This window comes from Anneissia japonica, unplaced genomic scaffold (genome assembly GCF_011630105.1).
Source record: "Anneissia japonica isolate Jap-2015-1 unplaced genomic scaffold, ASM1163010v1 scaffold172582_len1462937_cov174, whole genome shotgun sequence".
In the NCBI taxonomy this organism is placed as follows: domain Eukaryota; kingdom Metazoa; phylum Echinodermata; class Crinoidea; order Comatulida; family Comatulidae; genus Anneissia; species Anneissia japonica.
This window is the reverse complement of record NW_022725666.1, coordinates 1459529-1483863: the sequence shown is the minus strand read 5'-3', so window position 1 is coordinate 1483863 and position 24335 is coordinate 1459529. Positions and strand designations below refer to the sequence as shown.

At 32.3% G+C, this 24335-nt stretch overlaps 1 protein-coding gene and 1 long non-coding RNA gene across 3 annotated transcripts; one reads left to right on the top strand and one right to left on the bottom strand.

Annotated features, from left to right (window-relative positions):
• Nucleotides 1–1431: 1431 nt before the first annotated feature.
• LOC117112836 lies at nucleotides 1432–19858 on the bottom strand. Of its 2 annotated transcripts, XM_033256022.1 has the most exons (3): nucleotides 19828–19858; nucleotides 15862–16673; nucleotides 1432–2707 (listed from the first exon to the last, which is right to left on the bottom strand). In XM_033256022.1, exons 2-3 carry the CDS (start codon nucleotides 16525–16527, stop codon nucleotides 2153–2155), a joined length of 1221 nt encoding a protein of 406 aa, XP_033111913.1. In that variant the 5' UTR covers nucleotides 16528–16673; nucleotides 19828–19858; the 3' UTR covers nucleotides 1432–2152. The 2 variants fall into 2 exon arrangements, with proteins under 2 accessions (XP_033111913.1, XP_033111912.1); XM_033256021.1 differs by lacking the exon at nucleotides 1432–2707 and having other exon boundaries at nucleotides 13472–16673.
• On the top strand, nucleotides 8161–9527 carry LOC117112837. The gene is made up of 3 exons (XR_004446093.1): nucleotides 8161–8236; nucleotides 8837–8910; nucleotides 9381–9527. It is a non-coding gene; the product is annotated as an uncharacterized LOC117112837 (long non-coding RNA).
• Nucleotides 19859–24335: the final 4477 nt, after the last annotated feature.

The following is a 24335-nucleotide window of genomic DNA, read 5'->3' as shown; positions in this document are numbered from 1 at the left end:
TGATGTAACCATTGTGACCCCACCACCTAACAATCTGTTGGTCATTCACCTGGTCAACCATACATGGCAGAGATACGTTTTGTCCAGGTACAGCCTCAATGATCAATCCTCTCACTATGCAGGTAGGCACATACAGTATGTATAAAAAGAATGTCATCCACAACCAGATATTGTAGCTCATAATTATAGTCTTGCTGACCAAATCCTTTGTCATATACCTTTGAAAGAGATGCACTGTCTTCCTCCTTTGTAGACTTTATTATTTTATGTCTTACTTATTTTATGACTTGCAGATGATAATTCAAAATTTAATGGAGTGCATTGCGTATTTTTCTATCTCTTGCATGTCCTGTTGGAGTAAAATTAAATATAAACTTTTGTTACATAAGGATTTTAACTGTCAATTGATCAACAACTATCAGTCAATTTAATGATAAACCATGTAACGAACTTAAAACTTTCAAATTATAATCAATATTTTGAATTATTTATTTCATACATTCTAAGTATTTTTACCATGATCTTTTATTTCTTTAGTTGTGTGTCTACTGCCTCACAAGAGGCACAGACTGTGACTAAAATCATACAAATTGTAGTAATAATGAATAATGTATACAGTAATATAAATATTATAAATTATGTACTTACTTTATTGTATTGACTGTTGTGAATTCACATACTCTACTCTCTGACAGTTAATAAGAATATTACACTGCTTACTTTCTTGTTGGATCTTTGATGGAAGCTAAAGTCCATGAAAAATACTTATAATTTGTGCAATTTGCCTTATTATGCTTCAATGGATATCAGTTTGTAAGGTTCAATGATAATCATATGCCAATTAGTTGACTAGATATACACAATGCAAAGTGATCTATGTGGTTGAGGGACTTTTTTTTATCCAGTTTAAAATAGTTTTGAAAGTTTTAATCAAACCAGGAAGAACTTAGTGAAGCATGGCGTGTAAGATGGGTGAGAGGAGCAATTCGTCCTTGATAACTAAAGAAAGTTCTTCTCATTTAAGGTGTTCAATTACATGGATTTATTATTAATATAATTCCACCACCATAGAAGACAATCTGTGGAGCTTTCTTTTCCTAGAGAGCTTGATTTTATTTATTTTTCTCCTGCCAGCGCCACTATATATATCATGATAAAAATATTTTTTCTCTAGAATTAAATCAATATAAGCCTATCAGTCTAGTTACTGAACTGATTACATCACCACATGGCATTCTTTAAATTAAACAACATGATGGGATCTCGAACAAGTGTCAATTGCTACACTTAATCACTTTTATTTCAATCACATTTTTTTTTCACTCAACAAATAATTTTTTTCCCTTCACCCAGATATTATTTTTACATTCTTTCTGCCCTGGTCTTAAGATTTCCTTTAAAAAAAGCTATAACAGAAAGTCATGCCTTAGGTCAACTGGTTTAACTATTTTTTTTTACAAACTTGTTGACATTAACTAATTTGCCAGAGGTGGTGATTTGTTATAAGCATACAGAACAATCAACTTCCATTTTATTGGCAAAAAAAAAATGCATTCTCAATATAAAATCTATATTCAAAGTTCCTTTCAGAATTAAATATTTACAATTTCAAATTTCAGTTAATTAATTGATCTCATTTATTTCATCATCAGAGACATTTAAAATAAAATACAAATGCATAACACTTACAACTACCTTACATTATACAAAAAAAACTCAAAAAGTCCTGACAGGATTGTCAAAGGTGAAACAATATAATATGAAAATGTTTCTACTAACATAAGGACCTATCAATATTTAAAAAGAGATTTGTTCAGATATAACTGCATAGACTTGTTTGCATAGAAGTTTGTGTTATTTACATTTTTGCTCTTACAGTTCCTTTCACTGATCATTTGACAGATTATTCACAGTTGATTTAAAAAGAATTATAGTTTTAATGAGCTGTGACTGTCAGAGGTTATGCTTTTAAGTTTTTTTGAAGAAATGTTCCTTTTTGAATGAAATCGATGAGATGCAATCAGATGGGATAGAACCGGGCATGGAGGCATCAGTGCACACAGTGGCTACCACCAGCCACCAATTTCAGCAAATGGTCTACAATCTACCACACAAAAAGTGTGATGTGGTATTTCATTCTTTCCTTCATAACTCAGGCCGTCACTTCCAGGTAGCCACCATTGTCCTGATCACAGGTGATATAATTGACATCATTCACACTTGAGTCCATCTGGTATGTTGCATCTGAATCCTCACCAACTTCATGGTAGAGGGCAGTATTGTCTTCCATCTCTTGAAATGTTTGCATTGCTGTATTGCTTTCCTGATACAGTTGGTTTTGAACATTTTGTGAATTGATAGAAGGAGCAATAACAATTCTAGACTGTTGTTGAACATTGTTTCCATATGAAAAGCCAGTTCCACCTGATAGTTGATTGCTAACATCCATTGTTTGCAGCAACATTGTAGAATGTTTATTTGTATTGTTTTCTCTTTTCTTGTAGCATCTGTAAAACTCAATAATAAATACAATGAAGATCACAGTAGAAGTACATGCAGTTGCTATGGTAAACTGCACCATGGTTATGAATCCTTGTTTCTGGTTTGAATCAGAATCGGGTATGTCTGTAGTAGTGTTTTCTTTCAGAATATTCAGTGTAGAATGTGGTTGTACTTGTATGGTTGTTGAAGTTAGTGCTGTCGATGCTTCAGTTTTTGGTGATAATGTTGGGATATGTGTCTCCTTTAAAGTACATTTAAATGTTCTCATAGACCCAGTGATTGTGACATTACACACAGTATCCTGTGGATTGGCCTCGCTTCGGTTGTATGTGTAATTCAATGTACATATGTCAGATGTGCAATTTCTTATGCATGCAACACTGACGTCTTTAACTATCAACCATGTTGCTTGGAACTGTTGAATATTTCGATAGGAGCATGAAGCAACTGATGTGCTACCATTAATATGGATGATTGTACATTCTGGCTGGTAGATTTGCAGTTCATGAATTTTTAACTTCTGGAAATCTTCATCATCATTGTTTAACACTAACCTGCATTCATATGTGTCTGGAAGATATGTCCAGATTGTGATGTCATCAGGTATCATAATGAACAGACTGTAGTCATTACCTGCACCAGGTAAAGCATAAAATTGTGTTGTAGTGCCAAGAAAATTACTGAACATTTTTCCAGAACTGATGTAACCATTGTGACCCCACCACTTAACAATCTGTTGGTTATTCACCTGGTCAACCATACATGGCAGAGATATATTCTGTCCAGGTACAGCTTCAATGACCAATCCTACCACACAAGTAGGCACATACAGTATGTAAACCATACTCCATAGATGGATATTATACCACATTACACTTTTTGCTGAGCAATCAAATCATGAATGTAAGAAGATGTATTGTCTTTTCTTCTATTTTGTCTGTCTTTTCTTGTACCTTGCAGATGAATATATCCTTTTAAATTTCATCTATGGTTTGCTTATAAACCGGATGGTAAACCTGTTTGAGTAAAATAAAATGAAAATCATGGAAATTCAACTTCCTCATTACCATTGTTATAAATATTTAGATTGGGTGAGATTTTATGGTCACTTGTGCGCATTCAGCCACAATTTTAAAAATAACATTTTGTGAATGTGGGAATTTGAATATTTTCATAACATGAGTTACATTATGTAAAACAGTATTTCTAGCATTACCATTTCTGTATAGGCCTACTGTGTAATTCTCCTTTACTGACTCATATGATAACATTGTTTATTACCATCTGTTTTAGGAATGTAGGTAAGAATGGCCCCGGAAAAAATGGCCCCGGAAAAAATGGCCCCGGAAAAAATGGCCCCAGAAAAAATGGCCCCGGTAAAAATGGCCCCATATGACAGGTAGGTAAAAATGGCCCCATATGACAGGTAGGTAAAAATGGCCCCAATGAAAAATTCGGTAATAGAAATGATATATATATTTTTTTAATCTTCAAATATTTAAATACTGTATAAGCAAGAATTGAATCAATAAATAAAAAATGGCCCTCAATTATAAAATTCAAGAAAAAAAAAATAAATAAATGTTGTAAAATACCTTGTAGCAAAAATTTAATTAATAAATCAACATAAAGAATATGCATATTTGAGAACTAAAATAAATTAGGTTTTAGCTCCTATGAGTAGCTCTTGGAGTAAGTCTAAGTATTTTTTTAAATTATTAATATTATTAGATATTATTACTATATTTTTGGCCAATTAATAATATTATTATTATTATTATTAATGGCTCTAATGGGAGGCTCTAAAACATTGATTCGGCACCAGTTTTGAATGACGAACTTGCAGGGAATGTTATAAACCATTTTCGCGAAATTTGAAATAAAAATTTCCAATAACGTAGCGAATACCAATGATGGGGACTTTCAGAGGCCTGGCATTTCGCGGTACGTATTGCTGTCATGGATAACATCAACAATAAATCTAAATTGCTAACGAGCACAAACATTTTAAAATGGAAAAACAGTACAGTAAAATGTACAATAGTCAGCGAGTTTGTCAAACAAGGTATAAAAAAAAGTCTCGCCTTGGGTAGCATCTTTTTAAAGAAAATCATTAATTTCATTTAAAAAAACACAAGTTACTGATTGATTAAATAATTCTATTTTAAATAAGAAATGATTATGCACAGTAAAGGTAACATAGGACAACATTTAAAACTGAAACTGTTAATTATTTCCAAGGTTTTATCTAAGTGCAAATCCAAGTTTGATTGCTTAATTAAAGAAATGCTTTGGATCAAAGAACTGAAACCTACACTTAACAAACAAATGCTTGGTTCACGTCGAACTTTTATCTAGATATACATCCACTTAACTAAAAGTTCGACGTGAACCACTCAATTATAGCTAGTTAAAGGAATTAAGTCACATAAGTTAAGTGACTTAACTTTACTAGAATAACGGTAAATTAACTTGCTTAACGGCAAAGTCGGCTCGGATTACAAGGACACGATTACGTAACGTAGGCATCTAAGCCAGCTTTGTTGTATTGTACCACCATTATCATCTTCTGGCTGGCAACAACGTACTTCAACAATGCTAACAACAGCATCGAAGTAGCCTCATTAGTCTGGTTTTCAGAAATTAATTGTAATATTTTGGGTAAACACCCAGCAAACGTCCGTTTTACGAAATAGTCGATATTACCAATGACCTTTGCCCTTTGCATCATTGACCAAGTAATAACGTTAAAAAGTCCGATTGCGTACGTTTTCCAAAGTGATAATGTATATTTTTCTTAATAATAAAATCAGATTTGTTGTATTTATTTATTGACAATTCAATCTTTTCTATTTCTGCTATAATAGTCGCTATTAATTCAATTTCAACGAACTACCACCAACGCCAGTCGTTAAAATGAGCGCACATGTTTACGATGACGAAATAAAAAAGTGTGTGGAAGTCAGCAACTTATTTGACACCGCGAAGCCAGATTTTCGCGAAGTGCATGTAAACAACACAATTGAGCGATCTAAAAACTACAAAACAGGACAGAAAGGTCCATAAAGTATACATACGTTTTAATGAAAATTAAAACAATATTTTGTTAAAGGGAAGAATGCTAGCTAGCGATTAAAATAATTGGTTTTTTATCGAAGGTAAATGTAGCTAGGGCCAGGGCCTAGAGAATCTACCACTTAGATTGTGATAGAACACGCTGCTGCACTGGTCGTTGGTTCATACTGGTCGGCTAGGTTAGGTAGTGGAAACTCACACCTTCTCTACAATAGTTTACAATTTTTTGGAACGAATACCACTTGGTACTAGAGGTTCGTAAAATACAGTAGATGTTTTATTAAACAAGCCTTTCGACCGTGTGACGTCGACGGCCTGAAACTGGCTGGCTGTTTATCTGGCTCTAACTTGGCATCGAACGCAATTAGGGGATTATCGTATCATGTTTTAAGACGGGTATATCTAGATAAAGTTTGACGTGAACCAGGCTAAACTGTCAGTCAAAGCCAAACTGTTTATCTAGTTAATCTGCTAAGAAGGGCTAATTATTGCTTAGCTCCATTGTGGTTCCACACAGTAGGCCCTATTGATATGTAAATTAATTACTTACTTCCTGTCACTGCTTGGCATTTTTGTTTTTAGTTTTTTCAATTTACTTGATCTTGAGAATGGTTCCATGATGGACCTGAAACGTCGATCTTTCTTATCATTAAATTTTGTTTTGAGATTATGTTCTTAATTGATTTAATAAATAAAAGCCACAAATAATAATTTGATTTACTAAATTTCATTATGTAAAAATAGTTATGCTTTAACATAGATTAAAAATATGTTATGCCTTACTTATTTTTAATCTATGGTCTTTTTAATTAATTTTCTTTTTTTTATTGGAAATTCCGTAATGCAGAGTAAATTTATCAAAACCCATTAGGTTTACAGTAATATGAAAAAAAAAATTTAGTTTATACAGAAATAGTGTCTAAAATGGTCTCGGTTTCCAATGTTAAAGCAAAAGATCTAATCTAAACACACAAAATTAGGCTTGATGTATTTGTTTGGAAAAGAACGTACTTTTTTGTGAAATTAAGAGGTATATAGGTGAAAATTGTAAATTTAGAAATAAGTTGTATTTTTTCCTTTGAACTGAGATCAATATGTGATTTTTTTAAATTTCTTTAGAAGCATTTGTTTTTTAACAATTACAGCAGATGCAAATAATGTTCTGAGAGATAATCGAAAAACAATGGCCATTGAATAACATTTTTTGATAGTAGAAATAAAAGTTTTAAAAACGTTATTTCACTATAGAGGAATGACATACAGTATACAGTACTTTAACTACCAAAATATGCAACTCATAGATAACCACAAACTTCACTTTTGTTAAATATCAAATGAATTAACTTTACATGTTATAAACAATGCAAATAAACAGTGGTTAAAGCATGTGGATCAATTGTGTGTTTGAATCACAAGTTCATGTATAGGAAAAGGAAGAGGCTTACTTTCTCGCAAACTTAGCAATAAATTGTCTGCTTAGAGTTTATTCAAAGAAGTATTGCTTTTAGTAAACTGAATAATTAGGAATACATTTATTTAAGCAACTAATTTAGTTGCATACTTGGTTTTTACTCATCACTAACTAAATCCAAGTGCCTACAACTGGCTTAGAATTATATATAGTTATGTATGGCAATTATGCTAAGAATTAAAATGGTGTGCGATTGTGAGGGTAGGGTGATTATGGTAGGATTAAGTGGTATTGCTAAATCCCACAAACCTCCCAAAACACACTGTAGAAAATGAAACAATTCAATTTTGATTGACTGACTTGGTATATCAATAATTATGATTGTAGAACTCTCTTTTTCTTAAAAAAAAAAAAATAATAATAATTTGATGTTCATACTAACCCACTGTTTGTGGGGTTTACCAATAGTATACACAGATTGAATTTCTGGAAAATTGTGATTCTGCTTCAGTGAAATCGGCCACAAGTAAATTATTTTAGTATTAATAAATGCATGATTTATGTTGATTTATTGATTATATTGTTGCTGTTTTTTAACATTTAAATGAATATTTTATCATTGAATATTAATTCTTGCAAAAAGTAAAATGTAAATGGCAATTTGTTTGTTAGATTCCTTTTAAAAACTAAATTATTTAAGATAAAAAAATGCATATATTGACTCAAGAAAATCAGTTTTAATACAGAATTTGATTATTGGGGAGATTCCTTTTAAAAACTAAATTAGTTAAGATAAAAAATGCATATAATGACTCAAGAAAATCAGTTTTAATTCAGAATTTGATTATTGGGGCAATTTTTACCTACCTGTCATATGGGGCCATTTTTACCGGGGCCATTTTTTCCGGGGCCATTATTTCCGGGGCCATTTTTTCCGGGGCCATTCTTACAGTACACCCTGTTTTAGATGGAGTGCTGAGTGTGTACATAAATGATTATGTAATAGCTACCTATTGTTTTACTGATGAAAGTTGGACATACGATTTAATCTCATATAAGGGCTTTAACTATTAAAGTAGTTCTTATCGTTTAATTATCCTAGAGGATGAATATTTGGGTTAGCATTAATTTATAAGGTTCTTTAGCTTGGGTTCTCCAAATCATGAGGCATTACCAAGTCGATGTTTGAATGGTAAGGAGTGAGCTGTGGTTTGTCTTGCGTAAGACCTTGTTTTATGCTGAGTTTAGGTATGTTAAATATTTGTTCTACTATGATTTGATTATGTTAAATATTATTTGTATTCTATAGTTACATACATAGTGATTGTAACTAATTATGTAGGTTTATAATTATGATACTTGTTTTACCCATTAATTACTATTTAGTTAAATATTTAACATTATGAAGTAATTCTCTTAAAGAATGACCGAAGCACTTATGCAGACTGTTTTAATTATGTAAACTAGTGGTATTTGAGTAATACAGTATTATCAATTACTATGTCAGCATAGATTTGTAGTATTATATAAAGTACACTTTAGAGAGTATTAAGCAATGTAGTAATTTCTTTTATATATTACACTGAACCTGTTAATTTTATACTTGACCATGCCTTCAGCATTGGTAGACTATCTTGGTGGTGCTAGAACTAAACATAGGTGGCGTCTTATGGTAAACAATGATCCAATATGGCGGCGCCCATAGCCTCGCATATTATTGTATGCTAATACTAAATAGGTATACATTGACTAGAACTTTACTTTATTACTTTATACTATGTTTATTCATGATGATAAATTAATTAAATATTAGAAATAAGCTGGGACAATTGTTTGATTTGTTTTTAGCAATTTGAGGAAACTTATTTACAAGTTTATGAAAGAGTTAGTGTATGAGGCTATCGAGTTAGACCTGAGACTGGGTAAGTCAAGATGACCGATTGTTGAATTTATTTTGATAGTGTATTTATTATACTTTCATAACTACTCCACTTGAATATTACTTTATTTAATATTTAACAATATGGATAGAGATTAATTGTACGTATATTCAATATTTACTTATGTCTATCATTGTCTTTGAAAACTGAAGATTACTTCCCATACATACTGATTAGATGGATTCAGACAATTTGGTCATATTAAGGAGGACTTACTTTATTACTATTCCAATGGATTATTAACAGATTACTTTATGATATTTTATATGATGTATTCATGATAGAAGTTATGAGTTTGACTATGTATTGTGTATTATCGATGATATGTTATGTTGTAAATGATTTAATAGTAAATTATTGATTCATAATTTAAGTAGACCACATTACTTTAATGATTTTAATGATGTGCGATGAAAAGATAGAATGGTAAGTTACTTTCCTTTCATCCACAGGGGTCTTTGTTGTTTCTTTATATTTGTTATGTTAAGCTGAGTATTACTGTATCCAAAGAGCTTCACAAGATTGACTTTACTGTCTAAAATAAAGAACTCCTATCAACTCAAGTCGCATTGTATCGGTGTTATTAATTTTGAAGTGGTGTCCTGACAATACATCCATCCGAGTGATAGAGATAGCAATTCGCGACATGAATTTTATGATATTTGTTTTGATTATAATGTGTTTTACATTATGATAGAGATTACAGTTGCGACACCCTCATTTTAACTTTTGTCATATAAGTTATTGATCAAGAAAAAATGAATTTCCTCACCAATTACACACACTGAGTTGCTTATCTACACAGATCAAATAACTTACAAATGAAAAAGAATAATTTCTTGGGGTTGATTTGTAGACTTTACTGTGAAAGTCCTCTAAAGATTAAGTACCAGCCAATTTAATGATAAGGCCCTATAAAAATATTATAAAAGTGATGAGGGAGACTTTCTTTTTTTTCTTTTTTTTTCTGCTTACAAGCCATATATCATTTTTGCGATGTTGTTTGCTGGTGCATCGATATTCAAAGTAAAACAAGGTAAAACATTATTGAGATAATACAAAAAATATCTACTTACTATTTAATATGAAAAATGAAAAAATTAATTTTGTTTTTAATATCTTTTTTTTTTTTTTTTTCAAAAAGAAAAACGATTGGAACACATATTAAAAAAATATGTCACAAATATTTTTTTTCAGTACCATAGAAGACATGCGCACAAGGGTGATAAATTAATTTTTTTTTTTTTTATAGGGCCTAACCATGTAATGAGCTTGAAACTTTAAAATTATATTAAGCAATATTTTTAATTAATTACTTTGTAGATTTTGAGTAAACCTAAACTTTGAATGAAAGTGAAATTACTTTTTTTTTCTTAAACAATTCTAGTGAAATTGTTGTTTGCCTCCCTCCTTGTCAACCTTTACAAAGGTTTTTTTTTCTAAATTTGTGTACACAAGCCTGTAGAATTTAGAAAATAGCATAGATTAGTGAGCTCAATACTAATGTAATAATTTTGAACTTATAATCTTAAATAGGGGTATCATTAAAATTGTTCATACTACATAGGCATTTGTTTTTATTTGGAAAAGGGCATTACTGTATTTCCATTTTTACTATTCTAGGTTATAGAAAATAATCATGAAAACAAGGTTCGTACGCATCCTTAAATTCCTGGAATTTCCTGGAAAAACGAATGAGCATTTTCCAGTACTGGAAAGTCCTGGAAATTTATGATTGTCCTTGAATAATTCTTCAATGTCCTGGAAATTTGATTATTTACACATTTATCGTATTTCGCATGATATATACGTAAATTCCAGGTCATAATTAAAATAAACTAAAAAATGTTCGTTTGTTTTTGTCTTTTCAATACTCATACACAATTAAAGTACAGACTGTTGCCCGCATACTGTAGCTATTTTTCAAAGTAAGGTGGCATGTCTATAGTATTACTTTACACACGCTCCGGCTCTCGCTCTTTGACGTTACACAAAGGAGACGCGCGGCGGGTACATGTAAGGGCCTAATAATTTTCGGTACTGTGAAATACATGCTAAATTTGGGCATGTATACACTGTCGACTGATTATGTACTGTACAGCATTTTTTTTTTTAGCGCAGACAGGGTTATGGCAGCCGAGGCATTGATTACACGAAAGAGGCAATCTAAGCTAGATGAGTTAGATAATTTAAAGTAATCCATTGCTGGTTTGCTGATCAGGCCGAGAGTAAATGTAGTCTGACCATAGAGAAATGTTGTATTTTCTCTATGGTCTGACCGTATCGCCAAAAGCGAACAGCCTGCGTGTCGAACTGCCGCTGAGAAAAAGTAATTACTGGCAAAAATTGAGGCGAACATTGCTTCAAAATTGAGGCACGTTGTGGCAAATGGCTAAGTTGTAGCAAAAATTGAAATTCAAGTTATTAGTATTTTCAGATACCTGAGTATGTGATCTTTAAAATGAGGGGTCATTCATTGAAATTGGACATTTCAAGCCTAAGTTATTGGAAAGTGAAATTACAGCACTCAAGATAAACATTATTTTGAGTAATTGCCTTCCAAAGTTATTTGTGCATACATTGTTTAATAGAATTAACTATCTAAATAACATTAAATAAACGATTTGTTGATCACTTCCAGAACTAATACTTTGGGACATGATTAGTAAGACATTAAACTGTTGATCTATAGTGGAAAAAAAACATTGTATTTTTAGGCAATTTTTTGAGCTACCATATTTTATAGCTCCTTTACTCAATACTGGTCTGTGCGACAACTTAACCATTTTGCCACGACATGCCTCAATTAGAAGAAATAAAAAATATGTAAATCCAGAAACTACCATACCTATGACATTGTTTCAAATAAAGTGGATTTTTAAAAGGAATATGCTGTCATGTTTGTCTTGCTATTCTGTGTTAAATTTAGTGCTTGCAAATGTTGATAATTCAATTTGATAATTCAATTTTACAATGCACAGTATATATTTGCTCTACGTATAAACAAATGCAATCATCGCAAACACATCGTACGTTAACATTTGCTGATAATAGAATTTAAAAGTTTACATAGGTTTATAATATAATTATAAATAATAACCATGAATACAGAGATGAAATAAATTACTTGGCAATGTACAATTTAACAAGTTTCAACATTTTAATGACCAATATGTATGAAATATAAAATAACAATTAAGATCTCCGCAACGTGTACCCAAAACGAAGGAGATTAGGACACCGGGGGTTATTGCTTAGTAATGTCAACATCACTACAGCATCTTTCATGTAAATTGTTTAATAGCCCTGAACAGGCATACACTCCACCGAGGCGTCACTAGGGAATCAAGCTATTACTGACATGCCGGTACCACAAAGCCACCGACAGGTTAAGCGATAAGAAGACCATGTTGTACGCGCACATTTTTGTTGCCTAGCAGAGAATCAGGTCTGCTGTAGTTCAACTGTGGGCTCTGTCTTACTTGCCACACTCGTGGGATGAATTCCTTTGCTTATTTGCACACGTGTGAGACAAGCAGAATTTCCCACGAGCATAAGAAAAAGACACCGATCTATCGCCTCTGAATTAGATTTAAGTAAAACTTAATATGCAATCAACCAACAGTCTTTACTGTGATGGAAACAACTAAATTGATTTACTAAATAGAAATATGCATAAGAACATCTTGCAATTAAAATTAGTACAGCATGCATGTTGTATAATCAATCGTAAAATTGGCAAATTGTTCTACTTTTATAGTAATAAGAGATTATGAGTCTTTGAAATTCGGAAAATATGACCTGGAATTGTCCTGGAAATTTGCTTGTTTAAAAACGTACGAACCCCTGTGAAAATATCAACTATATTTGTCTGTTGTGTTACCCAAAAATATCATTAGAATTTCCTTCCATAACAAAAGGCTAGTAGGAAACTTGCTTTGCGCAATATCTGAAAATTACATTTTGCTTATAATGCGTTCTTCCAAATTACGTCAGAGTCACTTTGGTACATTGAAATCGGTTTTGCTTATTACATAGGATTACATAGCAACATAGTACTCTAGTGCATTAAAATTTATGTATTCTTACGTTTCCTTTTCTGTTGGGTTGGATTTGATTTGCTTGTCATTACACCTATTGACTGTTGGGTACTGTACTTAATATGAATGTTACACTACTTACTTCCTTGTTAAGTCAATTAACCAATGGAGCTATTATACAAAATCGATGAAAAATTCTTTATCTGCATAAGCTGAAAATTTGTGTATCTTGCAGCTGTACAATAGAAGACAGCTTTTGGAGCTTTCAAATTGCAGTACTGTCGATAGTGAAAATCATGTGCAAAATTGAAATATAGTTGAATTGATTTGATACAATGCCAAGTGGTTGTGTTACTTGCATGGCTACAACTGTACAACCGGTTCTTGAATGCATCACGCAATTCTTCAAAAGCATTTTTTGAGGGAAAAGAAAAAAATGTTATGGTCTTAAGTAGACTTAATTCATGTAGCATATACATATATATATATACATATATATATATATAAGGCTGTCATGCAAATCTTCACAGATGCGCTTGCACATACTCGACATATCAGATGACGCTTGCTCAATTTTTCCTAGCACGCCTTCCATGCAGTGGTGGCGCCATTGGGGAATTTGCCCCCCACCTTTGGATAAGCCTGGAAATTACTGTCGTCTGACGAATGACTAGGTCAAAAAAATAATAAATTGCCTATCCAAAATAATGCAATTTTAATTGCCAATCCCTAATATTGTGGTCTAAAAGCACATTTAGTGTGCAAGCGTTTGGGCAGTAAATCGTAAAAAATATTTTGTTGTTACTCAAATTAGTTTATAATGGTACACGCAGGTACACAATTAATATGCCTATGTGTATTATAACATGAACAATATTTTCTCATTGCAAATTAATTCACTTAAATGATAGGCACAAACAGCTAATGTATGTCTACAAAAATAAAATCTATGTACAGTATTGCATTATTTACAATAATTTCATATCATAAAATAACAGTTTTGAAAACTGAAATTACCATAAAGATTTTAATTGAAACTGTACTCTGTCTTACCCTTGCTGTAGTACAGTATCTAACAATATTTATCTGTAGTTACCCCCAACCAATTAAAATACCCAATTAACAAAATTAATTAATAAGTACTATTAAAACAAACAATATTTTCAGTACAAATGTATTCACTTAAATGATAAGCAGTCTCATAGACAACTATACTATGGCTTCAACTGTAGAGTATTTCATTATATAGCAGGGGTTCCAAGTCTCCCGCCACTCACGGGAGTATCTCAGAAATCAGTGTCGATGGTATCACTACGGCCAGCAAAATTAAATTAAAAGAAAGCTCATTAACCAGGTTAGTGGCAGATTCAAAGGGGTGGGTGGGGAGGCTAAATTGTTCAAAATTATTTTTTTTAATGGTGAAAAAAATAAAATTATATTCAAATTTAAGCAGGGGTGGCGCCAGTGGGGGAGGCCAGGGCCCCCCGTGGGGGAGAGCTGGCCCGCCCGTCGGAGAGAAAAAGCACAATTCGTCGGGGAGAAAAAAAAAATTATATGTATTTTCTACATATTATTGGACTCTAAAATCGAATTGTCAAAATTTTCGGGGGATTCGCCCCCAGGACCACTTTCGAAACCCCCCCCCCCGTCGGGCAAATCCTGGCGCCACCTCTGAATTTAAGTCTGATGGTGCTATTTGCAGCCATCTAGAGGTGCCAAAATAATAAATTTAGGTAGGTAGATTCTCCATCTATAAAAGTTCCTCCATAGGTCCCCCTCTATTTCGAATTCCTGCATCTGCCACTGCAGATCTCCTGGAATTCACTTCTTCAAACTTGAGACCCCTGATATAGTATACAGTTATTTCATATAAAATTAACAGTTTTGAATACTAAAAAGTATCATAAAGATGAAACTGTGTACTGTATTCTGTATTTGACCCATGTACAGAGTATCTCAAATGTTTTGTAGTGACCCCTTCCAAATTAAATATCCAATTCTTTATTGGCAATATTACAAGTGCAATTCATATCAACATTGTTGGTTTTATAACTAGTCATTAAAATAAGGATACATATTTTATTTGGTTTGTTTTTATTCTCCAAACCTGTCTAAAGCATGGTGTTAAGGTTTTTTTTTCTCACATTTTAAAAAAATGAAAAGTAAAAAACTGTGGGTTTTCTGGCTCAATGACTGCTGTTTTTCCACAATCCCTTGGATTTTGCCAGCATTAATTCCCTGTTCCTACATTGAACTCATCATCAAGTGATTGGTAAGCCTCATTCTCTTTTTCTATATACCCGAAATCATCAAATGTTTCATCCTTGTTATGTGTCTGAGACGTAGTATGCCCATCGTTTTTCTTATTCATATTTATACCATCGACAAAATCATCAATTTCTTCATAAGCCTTGTTTGTTTGGTCAACATCAGGCTTGGCAACACTAACTTTATTAACAGTTGGTGTTAGTTCATAAGCGTTGGTGTCTGCTGATTGGTAGATGACATTTTCTTTCATGACACTATCTTCAGAAGATTGCTTAAAATTGATGTCATCACTTTGTGCAGGTCCTTCCAACATACTAAATTTTTTTGTATGTTCCTTTTGGTCATTCTCAATATATTCATTTTTATCTGTCGGTGGTGATTTCATTGCAGAATTTTGTTTATTTTTGAAGCTCCTTCTTATAAAATACAAGATAGTAATAACCAGAAATAAAATTATTATAGCTGCTAATGATATTATGACTATTAATTGTGTAGCATTGTCTTCTTTTGCTGCTGTTGTTATTGTTGAAGATATTACAGTGCCTTTTGAACTTGATTGGACCATGGTGCCTTGTGAATTTTCTACATCAATGTATTTGGTAGGGGAAATTGATTGTGAGGGTACTTCAGTTTTTGGTGGTAATGTTGGGATATGTGTCTCCTTTAAAGTACATTTAAATGTTCTCATAGACCCAGTGATTGTGACATTACACACAGTATCCTGTGGATTGGCCTCGCTTGGGTTGTATGTGTAATTCAATGTACATATGTCAGATGTGCAATTTCTTATGCATGCAACACTGACGTCTTTAACTATCAACCATGTTTCCTGGAACTGTTGAATATTTCGATAGGAGCATGAAGCAACTGATGTGCTACCATTAATATTGATGATTGCACATTCTGGCTGGTAGATTTGCAGTTCATGAATTTTTAAATTCTGGAAATCTTCATCATCATTGTTTAACACTAACCTGCATTCATATGTGTCTGCAAGATATGTCCAGATCATGATGTCATCAGGTATCATAATGAACAGACTGTAGTCATTACCTGCACCAGGTAAAGCATAAAATGGTGTTGTAGCGCCAAGTATATTAGTGAACATTTTTCCAGAACTGATGTAACCATTGTGACCCCACCACTTAATAATCTGTTGGTTATTCACCTGTTTAACCATACATGGCAGAGATATATTCTGTCCAGGTACAGCTTCAGTGACCAATCCTACCACACAAGTAGGCACATACAGTATGTAAACCATACTCCATAGATGGATATTATACCTCATTACACTTTTTGCTGAGCAATCAAATCATGGATAATGTAAAAAGATGTATTGCCTTCTCTTCTACTATGTCTGTCTTTTCTTGCGTCTTCCAGATGAATATATTCTTTATTTTAATCTATGATTCGCTTATAAACTGTATGGTATACCTGTTTGGGTAAGATAAAATAAAACCCATGTAATTAAAATTTACCTTCCGTATTGCCATTGTTACAAATATTTAGATTGGGTCAGATTGTATGGTCACCAGTGTGCATTCAGCCACAATTTGAAAAATAACATTTATGTGTTTTATTTTATGTGTCTGATTTTATATTGTATTTACATGTATGCTCCCTGTTATTGGCATTTGCTCTGTTGGGTGAAATGTTAATATTTGTTTTAATTATAATGTGTTTCAGATCTTGATGATCTAATAGCAAAACATATACCAGTACTAAAATTAAGGGTTTATATGAGTAAATTACAACTACTTTCATCATCATTAGATGTATTTTGTATGTTAAAAGTTATTTGTAAATATATTAAAAGCTTTCTTATAACAGATACATAAATCTATAATTTTTTCTTTTATTAATAAAAAATTAATCACAGTATTAGCTAATTTTCCTCTTATATTTTTTCAACATGGTCAACAAAGATTGCATTTTGGGCACCCTAATGTAAAATTAAGTAAATCTATATTTATTTCTTTTAAAGTGTCAATAAAAAATTAGTAAAAGTATTAGGTCATTTTCCTCATATTTTTTTTAAATAATTAATCATGTCGTGAATTGTAAATCAAGATTAAAGCTCTGAAAATATAAAACTGAAAAATTATAGAAATATTTAACTAAGTAAGCTGTATACCACAGAACAACAAAGCACAGGTTGTAGGTGGGTATATTTAAATTCAGTAATGAAATTTTACAAAAGTGTTAATAAAGAAATAGAAAACAATACATACAATAAAAACAGATATTCATGTTATAACCCAAAAGTAATACACTTTTCTGAAGATGTTTTGACACATTTATCAATGATTTACTTACTCTGTTGGTTTAGATGGCAAAGAGTTATTATTCCACAATTTCATTAATTTAAGGGTGATGAAAGTCGAAAGTCACAGTCTGCCTACATGCTCAAAGATGCACTTTACAAAATGGTTACTTCAGTTGGTTAAAGGGCAACTCAGACAGCGTCGTACGACGCAGCCCGACACGATTTGTTGTCGCGTCGGGTCTGTGTGAGTTAAATGCAGACGCGATTGTGTGCGTCGGGGCAGTCGCATCGTAGAATTCTAAACATGTTTAATATTTCTCACGACGGCTTAAGACTGTCCCCGACGATAAATCGGGTCCGGCTGCATCGGCCGACGCTGTCTGAGTTGGCCTTAAGACACAAACAGTTTTCCAAAGGTCACAGGATCAAATCTTTGAGCTACATACACGTCAAGGCTCACGCATTCGGCGTGAGACTCCCGCATTTGTGGTCTGTCTCACGCTTGAGGACCAAAAGCTCGCGCATAAATGTAATATTGCCTATAATAAAAAATGTACATTGAAGAGTGGATTTGCATGTATGCTCCAAGTGAAATAAAATGTAAAAATTCATTAAAATATAGCAAAATATATGTTTACTTTGTTTCTCTCTTGATAAATATCCATCATTACTGTACTTAAAATAGGATGGTTTTGTTGTTACACATTCGAACACAAATAAATGGTGGTGCACCACACCTTGATTGAGGTGGTTGGCTTTCTGTTTTAAGTAACCTTCTCAATATAAATTTTGGTAAGGGTCGGTAATATTCGAAAATCTCTTTACTAGTTTTTCGATGGGATTAGATAAACTAGCTGCATCAACACTGAGTATGCCATTATTTTACAAAACACTGTCAGTGTCGTCGGATATGATCAAAGAACACATTCTAACCGCCACGTGCTCGGCTCATGTGAGTGAGACAGGTTCGTGGACGGCAGAAACATGTATTCTCAGGAAAAATAATACTAGCCTAAAGATGTATTTCTGAGCATCTAGGGAAGGATTTTTCCGGGGGGTGGGTGGGGGAAGGGTTCCACGACCCATTTGGGGAGGAGTTTTTAAACTTGGCATCTATGGAGCTGTCCATAGTTTTTTACTCCATATAGAACTCTATATTGTTGGTCATGCACTGAGTTTGTGCTATTATCATACTGTACGTATAGTAATTTTTAGAAGATGATTTAGAAGGTAGTTTTCCAATTCTTCCATACTTCTATGTAGCTTACTATTATTTCAAATAGTACTGTATATGATAAATATGCTGCATAGACACTGTTTACAACATTTTAGCATTGCTGAATTTGTCTACTGAAATAAGTATTTTAATATTGGCACATGAACTGAGACAGATTCTAAATGTAGTTAAGCCTACACAAGTTGTAAATGTTATTTACTGTATGAAACTGCACATGATGACCTCATGAAAAATGTGCTTAGCAAAAATAAGTGTAACTTGTAGTTTCATATTCTCTCCAAATTGTGCATGATTATAAACATTTAGGTATATATGGCTTGTACCCTGTGGTTAATTAAACTACTCTATTATTTATTTGTAATTTGTAAAATAAATAACAATAAAGTCAATTTCTCAGAGATATACTTCCTGGTAGTAAATTTTTCCCACTACATACTAAATATGCTACATACACACAGTTTACAACAGCTTGTGGTCGCTGATTTTGTCAATTGAAATACTGTAAAGCATTTTAATAATCACAGCAGCAACTGAGACAGTTTCTAAACTGTAGCAAGTCTACAAAGGTACTGAAAAGGTTATTATGAAACTGCACACAATGACCTCATTGAAAAATGCGCTTAGCAACTAGTATAAACATAACAAAATTGTAACTTGTATTTTCCATATTACTGTGTATGGTTATATTTAGGTACATAGCTTGTAGTCGGTGGTTAATTAAGGGATTTGATTAGGAATCTTGCCCTACAACTACTGTATAATTATTTGTTTGTAATATTTATTATTAAACAGATTAATTGGATATTTGTACATTTTTCTGCCATTACCTGTTAAAAATGATCTAACCTTCGTAACTTATGAAAAACTGTATATTGTAGTCAAAGTATACCTTAAATAAGCTAGATATCGTAGTGCACTTTTTTTTTGCTTTAGCTCCTTTTATTAGAAAGTAGACCTAAACCAAATATTTTTCTAATTCAAATTTATAATGATAGGTCAAACTAAGTGTTATGGATTTAAAATTATTTAATTATTAAAATTTAGAAAGAAATATGAGGCAAAATATTAACCAAAAACAGACTTACTTTATCTGCTGCACTGTTTCCACCATGAAGCTACAGTTTTTCTTTGATACTACTTCCTTGTTGAGCCCAGGGGGTTATAAACCTAAGTGCTATAATCCCTTTTGAAAGTTAGTTGACCAATGATATTGTATTGTTGTTCTGTCAATAATGCATTCCAAACAGTTTGATGTTCGTTTGGTATCAGGTTCCAGATATGTTATTCATGCATAAAAAGTTATTTAAGCTTTGTAGTGGTAATTGGAGATAAAGTGCATGCACATCATCTACGTCTCACATTCTGGGTTCAATTCAATGTGATCGTCAATACTTTTTTGACTTTAAGTAGTAAGAGGAAATTATTACATCATTTCTATTTTTCGAACTTTTATACTGTAGAATACAATGTTGTGTTTTCTAAGAAAGATTTTGAAATTCTCCTCAGAACAAGTACCACCTTAGTAGTAAACAAAAGTTTATATTTCATAAATGTTTTATTGATTCAAAATTTAGGGGACCCCCTAAATTGTTTAAAATTATATAAAAAATGTAGAAAAAAGAGAGTCATATTCAAATTCAAGTTTTGAGTGCCATGTAGCTGATAATTCAAAATTGTATTGTGTTTTGTACTTTTCTCTTGGATATCTGTTGGATTAAAATTAACTATCAATTAATGGAAAAACAAAGTACTTTCCTCACAAATCACAGATACAAATTAACTTGCTTATCTACACAGATTGTTTTATTATTATTTATTTTATTTTATTTGTTCACCATTCAACAGCAACGTAAGTCGCCACTTCAAATAACGTTCAATTTTTTAAGAAGACACAAATAAAACAATAGTTTTTTCTGCTGACTTTATACAAAAATCCTTAAATTTATAGACATAACCAGCGACTAGGAAACAGGATATATTTTCTGGGGGATAAGTTGTCCGACAGGGAAACTTGAGCTCGTAGGCTCGAGCTGGATGAAGGGGTTGAGAGGGGGGTTCCCCCTCCCAAATGAGATTTTAAAGAATATCAACCTCTGGATGACCGAAAATGGTACTCTCGGAATGTGACAGACATGTGTTGGCTTGGTGTGGGCCTATTTTTGTATGTTTCATGGTCTGACTGCCCGATGAGCTCTGTCCGGCGGAGGGGCTTGACCTGTCCAGTGGGTTCTTAATCCCCCTGCCCCCCGCTGGTGCCGCCACTGGCCCGCGCTGTCTGTTTACAATAATATACCCATTATAGGCCATGTGATCTGTATCGCTGATTGTGTCTATTACCTGTCAATCAATTGAGCTTAAAATTTAGAAATTATAATCTGTATTTATTTGAATTATTTACTTTGTAGATGTATTAGCTATTAGTTTTCAATTGAAAATCAGTGAAATTAATTTTTGGACCTACAAATTAATTGATGCTAAAATTAGAGTATTTCTATATTCTTTTTTTAGACGTTGGTCATCTATTTAAGATTTAATGTTAACTTTTTAATGTTATCACTTTTTTTAACTCGGTCTTGCTGTTTTTGATGCACTGTATATTCTTTGCAATTTGTATTTTAAAAGTTAGTTTATTTTTTTATTTGAAAAGCTGTACAACTAAAATTTCTTTGTATGTTTTTATATGAGGATAAATCAGTTTTCTTGTTTCTTGTATCTTAATTCTTAAAAAACTACAGTATTACTATAATGTACTGAAATTATTGTTTGCTGCCTTCTTTGTCAATATTTACAAAAAGGGTTTTACTTAAAGAGGGAACTAGAAGGAAGATTTTTTTTTTTCTAGAGGGGATTTTTGATATGCTATTAGTAATCAGGGGCGGATCCAGAAATGTCAAAAAAAACAAACATTTGAGGCGTTCTGGGCTATCATTTTTTTCTTTTTCTTTCTTTTTTTTTTTTTGCTTTTTTTACCTCCCAAAAGGTGGGGGCCACCCCCTCTAAATCCGTCCCTGGTAATAGAATCAACTTTAAAATCGTTTTTTTGGCAATTTTTTTATGAAGTTATAGGACATTACGATTTCACCCCTTTAGCAACGTGACGTCAGTATTACTGTAACCAAAAATCTTATAACGCTGCCGACTATTACTAAATGACATAAAAAGTCCCCTCTAAAAAAAAAAATCATTTTTCTAAGTCCCTTTTAATAAGGCCTTTATAAAATGTATATTAAATGCATATTGAATTGAATTATTTAATTGACAATTACAATAGCATATAGATGTTTAAATGTTTTTACTACTTTTTTATTAATTATGTCTCTGAAGTTTATGTTGGGTACCTTCATAAGTAGTAAATACAATAAGAGACCATTGAGGAGAGTTGAGGTGACTAATAGGTGACTAAGATTAAAAGTTGTTATCAGCTATTAATTTGAAAAAAGGCAATTAATTGGATGTGGCAATACAGATGTACTCTGTAAATGTACATCGGATGATGGTAAACATTTTCATTATGTTTTTAAAGGGAAATTGATTAGGATTTTATAAATCAGTTATAAAAATATTGTAACTGTGGCTAGCCAAAGTACTCAGCTGTAACAAATGCTTGGTAGTTTCTTGTTACCATGAAATAGCGACATAGTACTCTTAATGCAATGAAGTTTATGTATACTTACGTTTCTTTTTCTGTTGGGTTGGAATTGATTTGCTTGTCGTAAACCTCTTGACTTTGTGATACTGTACTTTATGTGAATATTACACTACGTACAGTACTTCCTTTGTCAACTCAACCAAGGGAAGTATTATAAAATCAATTAAAAAATGAGAATGTATTTTTTTTTTGTACAGGTAATAGATGTCAGCTTAAAAAAAGTTTCAAATTAAAATATAGTTGAATTGATTGACACAATGCAAATTAACTTTATAGAGTACTTGCGCTTGCACACCCGACGCAACATCTGTCAGTGTTCCTGAATAAAAATCCCTGTTGAAGTTCACAGTGAGAGTTTATACTGTAGGCCTACGGCTTAGTATAACCCCGATTGTGCTTTTAGACCACAATATTAGGGATTATTAGCAATTAAAATAACATTATTTATATAGGCAATTGTATTTTTGTTTGCAATAATCATCATCACCGTGCAACAGGCTCGTAAAACAAGGTTGAAGAGGAGTCTTACCTAAAGAGAAATGTATTCATATTAACATAATATACATAATAAAAAAATAATAATAATAATAGTAAATCAGTATTTATATAGCACCTTACATTGAAGTTTCTTTTAAAGTGCATATTTTACAGTGCCTCAGTCCCTTAGCATTTTATTTGCACCTTCATTGTCTTCCATTGATGTACGGTATTATGATCTATTCAAGATGATAACCACAGTAGTTTATGAAACAATATTAAATAAAATTCAGAATACAGTGCTTTTAAAAAACTGTATTTATTCATTTTATAAGCAATTTGAGACATCAAACATTTTACACACCAGTATTACTATTTAATACCACATTTACGTAGCACACTTTTCATGATAAATTATGTTTTAATTACATGAGATAAAATGTTACATGTGATGTGCTAGATAATACTATAGGCTGTTGAATTCACCGTCATTTTCACATGATTAAATTGTAACCTTGTTAAAAGACTGTGTTATTAGTTGACAGGCAGTAACATTGTGCAAAATCATATAGTGCAAGGTAAGATGCTCACTACAGTATGAGCATACACACCGATTTATGTGGTGCACACACACACAACATAGCAGGCAATGTATTTGTACTTAAACTTGTTTCCAATGAAGTAATATTTTTAAAATCATACTAACATTTTTAATCAAAACAATAAATTAAATTTTAAGGAAGTTGAATGCCAGTACATTTATGAGCAAATAAATAAACTGTCCTTTAAAAAAGCCACAGGTGAGGATGAAATCCCTGCTAAATTAATAAAACTTGCAATTAATTCAATTACAGCTCCTATAACATACCTAATAAATATGTCATTAAAAACTGGAACTTTCCCTAACCTGTGGAAAAACGCAAGGATATGTCCAATTTTTAAAAATGGTGATCGCAAAGAATCGTGGAATTATCGTCCAGTGTCTATTTTGCCCATTTTATCTAAACTTCTTGAACGCACTGTTTTTGATCAGATATATCCTTTCATTGACCCTCTAATTTATGAACAGCAATCAGGATTCCGACCAAATTTCTCAACTACTTCCGCTCTGTTAAACATTACTGAAGATTGGATTGACGCGATTGATAAAGGTAATCTTATAGGATTAGTAATGTTAGATCTCAAAAAAGCTTTCGACACTGTTGACCATGATCGTTTAATGAATAAGCTACACAACTTTAATCTTCATCCACATGTAATAAAATGGTTTAAAAATTTTCTGCAAAACCGAACACACGTAACTAAAATAAACGGAGTGATTTCTGAACGCTGCCGTAGCACTTGCGGGATACCACAAGGTTCAATTCTTGGACCATTAATATTTATACTTTACATAAATGACCTCCCAAACTGTGTTTCTAATTGTAAAACAAGTATTTACGCAGATGATACAGTAATCCATTGTAC